Here is a 3920-nt window from a genome sequence, read left to right as displayed (position 1 = left end):
GAATCATCATTTAATTTAAATTTTAAATTAAAAACTACTCAAAATTAATTAATTGCCTCTAATTTAATTCTAATTTTAATTTAATCTCATTATACATATTATATAAAACATAAATTAGCTCTTCATACTTTTTTTTAAAATATATATTAAAACAATAATAATCGAGTATTAAAAATGCAACGATTAAATATGAAACAGGAAAGTTCATACCAATTAGAGGTGAAATTTGTTAGAAACTTCTTTTTGTCCATCAACACCACAATCATCGGCCAATCTACATTTCTTCTTCTTTTCATGCTATCTTTCTTCCTAGTTTCCTTAATTCACATATAATTGGTAGCTTCCTAATCGACTCTTCTTTTGAGTGAATTTTTTAAAAATTTGAGTTTTTTTTTTTTGAAATATTTTATAAAAAAATAAAAATAATTTTATGTTTGGATATCTCATGTAAAAAGATATTTTTATTTATCAATTATATTTAGGTATAATAATATAAAAATATTTTTTTATTAAAAAAATCTTTAAAAAAAAGATGTAAATTATAACTTTTTAAATAATTTTTTTTATTTTTTTAATATTTTTATTTTTATTATTAAAAATGTACCTTTTTATTAAAAAAAAATCTTTTTTTATCATGAACGCTCAACCAAGCGCTATATATATAGTCGTAATTATTGAATGTATCTCATTCTCAGGTCAATTGACTTTGATTCTCCTTCTAGACTCTTCTTCTTCTTCTCCTCGTTCTTCAAGAGCTCTTTTTTTCTCTCTCACTCTATCTCTTGGTTCCTTCCTTGGCCTTCTATTCCATGGCCTCTGATCTTCAAGCGAGGGCCAAAGAGGCATTCGTCGATGAAGACTATGATCTCGCGATGGACCTTCTCACTAAGGCCATTGCTTTTGAACCTAACAACGCTCAATACTATGCCGATCGTGCCCAAGCCAACATCAAACTCAACAACCTCGCTGGTCACCATTATATTCCCTCTTTTTTCCATTGTGTTTTCGGGGTTTATGATTGCTTTAATGATTCTTTTCTTTTTTTTTTCTTTTTTTTTTTTTGTCTACAGAGGCTGTTGCTGATGCAAACATGGCAATTGAGTTGAATCCTTCTCTCCCAAAAGCATATTTGCGGAAAGGGTGAAAACAGTTCTGCCATTTTTTATTATTTCCACCTATGATTATCACCACGAGTATTGTATAGAATGTCATCAATGCTATCAACTACATTCTTATCTTGCATTGTATTATCATAATCCTTGTTGCTGTTGCTGTTGTTAAGTTCACTCTCATCAAACATTTTTGTTGCAATACTGCATGCATGAAGCTTAAGGAATATCAGACAGCTAAGGCAGCTCTAGAGATGGGTGCTTCATTGGCTCCAGGAGATTCAAAATTCACTGATATGCTCAAACAATGTCATGAGCTCATTGCTGGTAATAATTTGTTCTTTCTTTATTTGTGTTGTTACTTTTTCCAGTCCAACTTTTAGATTTCATTTAAACTGTGATATAGTACGATATGTCATGACTATCGAGAGATAAACGTGGATGCATTTAATTTTAACCTATGAAAGTGACACGTGTTTGGTGGCCTAAAATGTTGAACAGAAGAATCTGATGTCACACCTATAATACCAGAAAAGCACACGACAACTCGGGATGTTTCTGCCAAAGAACTTGAGCAAAAGAATGACGTTTCACAGCAGATGACAGTAGCAGTTGCTAAACCTAAATACAGGTTGGTGGAACTTGTTTGTTTCATGTGCCAATTGCCATGGTGCATGCAGATGTTTTTCTAATGTTCTTCCTGTAATTATTTAGCCTTATCTTATAATATGGCTTCAAGCCCTTAATACTATATTTGCATTATAATGGTGAATTTTGAAAATATAATATCAATGCAGGCATGAATTCTACCAAAAACCTGATGAGGTGGTTGTTACCATTTTTGCAAAGGGCATTCCACGGGACAGCGTGACTGTTGATTTTGGTGAACAAATAGTAAGGGCTGCATTACTTATTGCAGGATTTTGTCAAAGCATGTGTTATTTTTGTTACAGTTGCATACATCTTGACAAACAAGTTAACAAATCACATTCTAAACTTGTTTATTTATTTTGCTCTAGCTAAGTGTTAGAATCGATGTACCTGGTGAGGATGCATATGCTCTTCAACCTCGCTTGTTTGGAAAGGTGTGAAACAGAGCTTCCTTGTCAGTTGGTGTAACTAAGAAATTTGCATTGAAACTCTTTTATGTGATTTTTCTATCATGTGTTAGTAAAGTGAAATCTTTGGTTTACCTTAATCAGATCGTACCTTCCAGATGCCGATATGAAGTTTTGTCTACCAAGATGGAAATCCGGCTTGCAAAAGCAGAACCTATCCACTGGGCAGCTCTTGAATTCCTTGGAGGTGCAACAGTTCCACAGAGGGCTATTGTTTCATCAGGTAACCTCAATTCTGGTAAAGTTTTCATCTCTCCATGTTTTGTTGGATGCCTTAGATACTCTAATTAAGTGTTATGCATGTTGCTTTGAGTACAGAGTCTACCCTGGATTCTGTTATTTGAAATGAGTTTTCACTTGAATTATGGTCCTTTATTAGTACCTGCATCGTTTGCTTTCTGATGTGGATTGTACTCTTCCACCAATTTTGTAGTTATCAACGTTCAAAGGCCTACTTACCCTTCCTCTAAACCAAAAAGAATAGATTGGGATAAGCTGGAAGCTCAAGTTAAGAAAGAGGTTAGTTTAGACTACCACTGGCGCAAATTTTTTATGACTCAAATTGTATATTTGTATTGCACTTTTTGGTCCTAAGGGTCTCAATTTCAGGAAAAAGATGAAAAGCTTGATGGTGACGCAGCGCTGAACAAATTCTTCCGCCAGATATATCAAGATGCAGATGAGGACACCAGAAGAGCAATGAGCAAATCATTTGTATGTATTTTTATCGTGCAATGCCTTGTCTTTTTTTGCTTTTCATATTCTTTTCCAAATATAACAATGAAAGTATGTTGCAGGTGGAGTCTAATGGAACCGTACTGTCCACAAACTGGAAAGAAGTGGGATCCAAGAAGGTTCAGGGAAGTGCTCCTGATGGCATGGAGTTGAAGAAATGGGAATATTAGTTTTGGATCAATATTAATACTTGTACATCATTTCATTTAATTATTATTGGATGCTCATTAATATTATTTTTGGCAGATAACATCTGACTTAGAAAAAGAATTTTTTGTTACATCATATTTGAATACTTCAATTTAATTGTATATCTTAGATATTCATTGATAAGACTTGATAATATGGACCAATTTGTAGACTTTTTATTACGGGAATACATGAATAATATTTTTATTTAACTTTTTAAATTATAATCTCCTAATCTTTATATTTATTTTAAAATAAATATAATATTGAGATATAATTTAATTTAAAATATTTTATATTAAATATAATATAAAAATTTAATTTAGTTTTTATTTTTTAGTCTCAATTTTATTTTTAAATGCAGTCATATTAAAAGGTATTTTTCAATAAAAAAAGATTTTTTTATAATAAAAATAAAAATATTGTGTACAATATATACTTTCTTAAAACGAGATATATTTTAATTTTTATTCATATCTTATTTACCTGTGAATTAAATTATATTCATAAATTACTTATCAGATGTCGCATCTATATTATATCATAAACACTTATTTTTATATATAATGGGTGTGAAAATTGAAACTCAAAATTAAATATTTTAGATACATATAGAATAATATTTGTTAAGTTGGTGAAAGATGCAAATAATGATGCTGATATGAAATTATATATTTGGCATTTATAATTTTTCAAGAGTAATATTAAAGATACAATATTTATACATTTTTATATATATAGTATTTATGTTTATATGTTTATTCCTTTT

General features: G+C 30.4%; 1 protein-coding gene across 5 annotated transcripts; it reads left to right on the top strand.

Annotated features, from left to right (window-relative positions):
* Positions 1-700: 700 nt before the first annotated feature.
* Positions 701-3273, top strand: LOC130947360 (protein SGT1 homolog B-like). 5 transcript variants are annotated; one of them, XM_057876044.1, is made up of 10 exons: positions 701-969; positions 1071-1140; positions 1328-1436; positions 1614-1740; positions 1907-2003; positions 2129-2194; positions 2312-2465; positions 2661-2746; positions 2837-2941; positions 3025-3273. In XM_057876044.1, the coding sequence occupies exons 3-10, from the start codon at positions 1364-1366 to the stop codon at positions 3130-3132; spliced, it is 816 nt and encodes a 271-aa protein (XP_057732027.1). In that variant the 5' UTR covers positions 701-969; positions 1071-1140; positions 1328-1363; the 3' UTR covers positions 3133-3273. The 5 variants fall into 5 exon arrangements, with proteins under 5 accessions (XP_057732027.1, XP_057732026.1, XP_057732024.1 ...); XM_057876043.1 differs by having other exon boundaries at positions 1611-1740; XM_057876041.1 differs by having other exon boundaries at positions 1071-1436.
* The last annotated feature ends 647 nt before the right edge of the window (positions 3274-3920 follow it).

Source organism: Arachis stenosperma, chromosome 9 (genome assembly GCF_014773155.1).
Source record: "Arachis stenosperma cultivar V10309 chromosome 9, arast.V10309.gnm1.PFL2, whole genome shotgun sequence".
NCBI classification, from domain to species: Eukaryota; Viridiplantae; Streptophyta; class Magnoliopsida; order Fabales; family Fabaceae; genus Arachis; species Arachis stenosperma.
The sequence above is the reverse complement of the archived record's forward strand: the minus strand, read 5'-3'. Positions and strand labels throughout refer to the sequence as shown.

What these genes read in the sequence shown, in the direction of transcription:
- LOC130947360 (XM_057876039.1), top strand. Translation starts at nt 1,322, where the DNA reads ATGAAGCTTAAGGAATATCAGACAGCTAAGGCAGCTCTAGAGATGGGT. An exon ending in TTGATTTTGGTGAACAAATA is followed by an intron (nt 2,004 to 2,128) that starts GTAAGGGCTGCA and finishes ATTTTGCTCTAG; the next exon opens with CTAAGTGTTAGAATCGATGT. An exon ending in AACCTCGCTTGTTTGGAAAG is followed by an intron (nt 2,195 to 2,311) that starts GTGTGAAACAGA and finishes TACCTTAATCAG; the next exon opens with ATCGTACCTTCCAGATGCCG.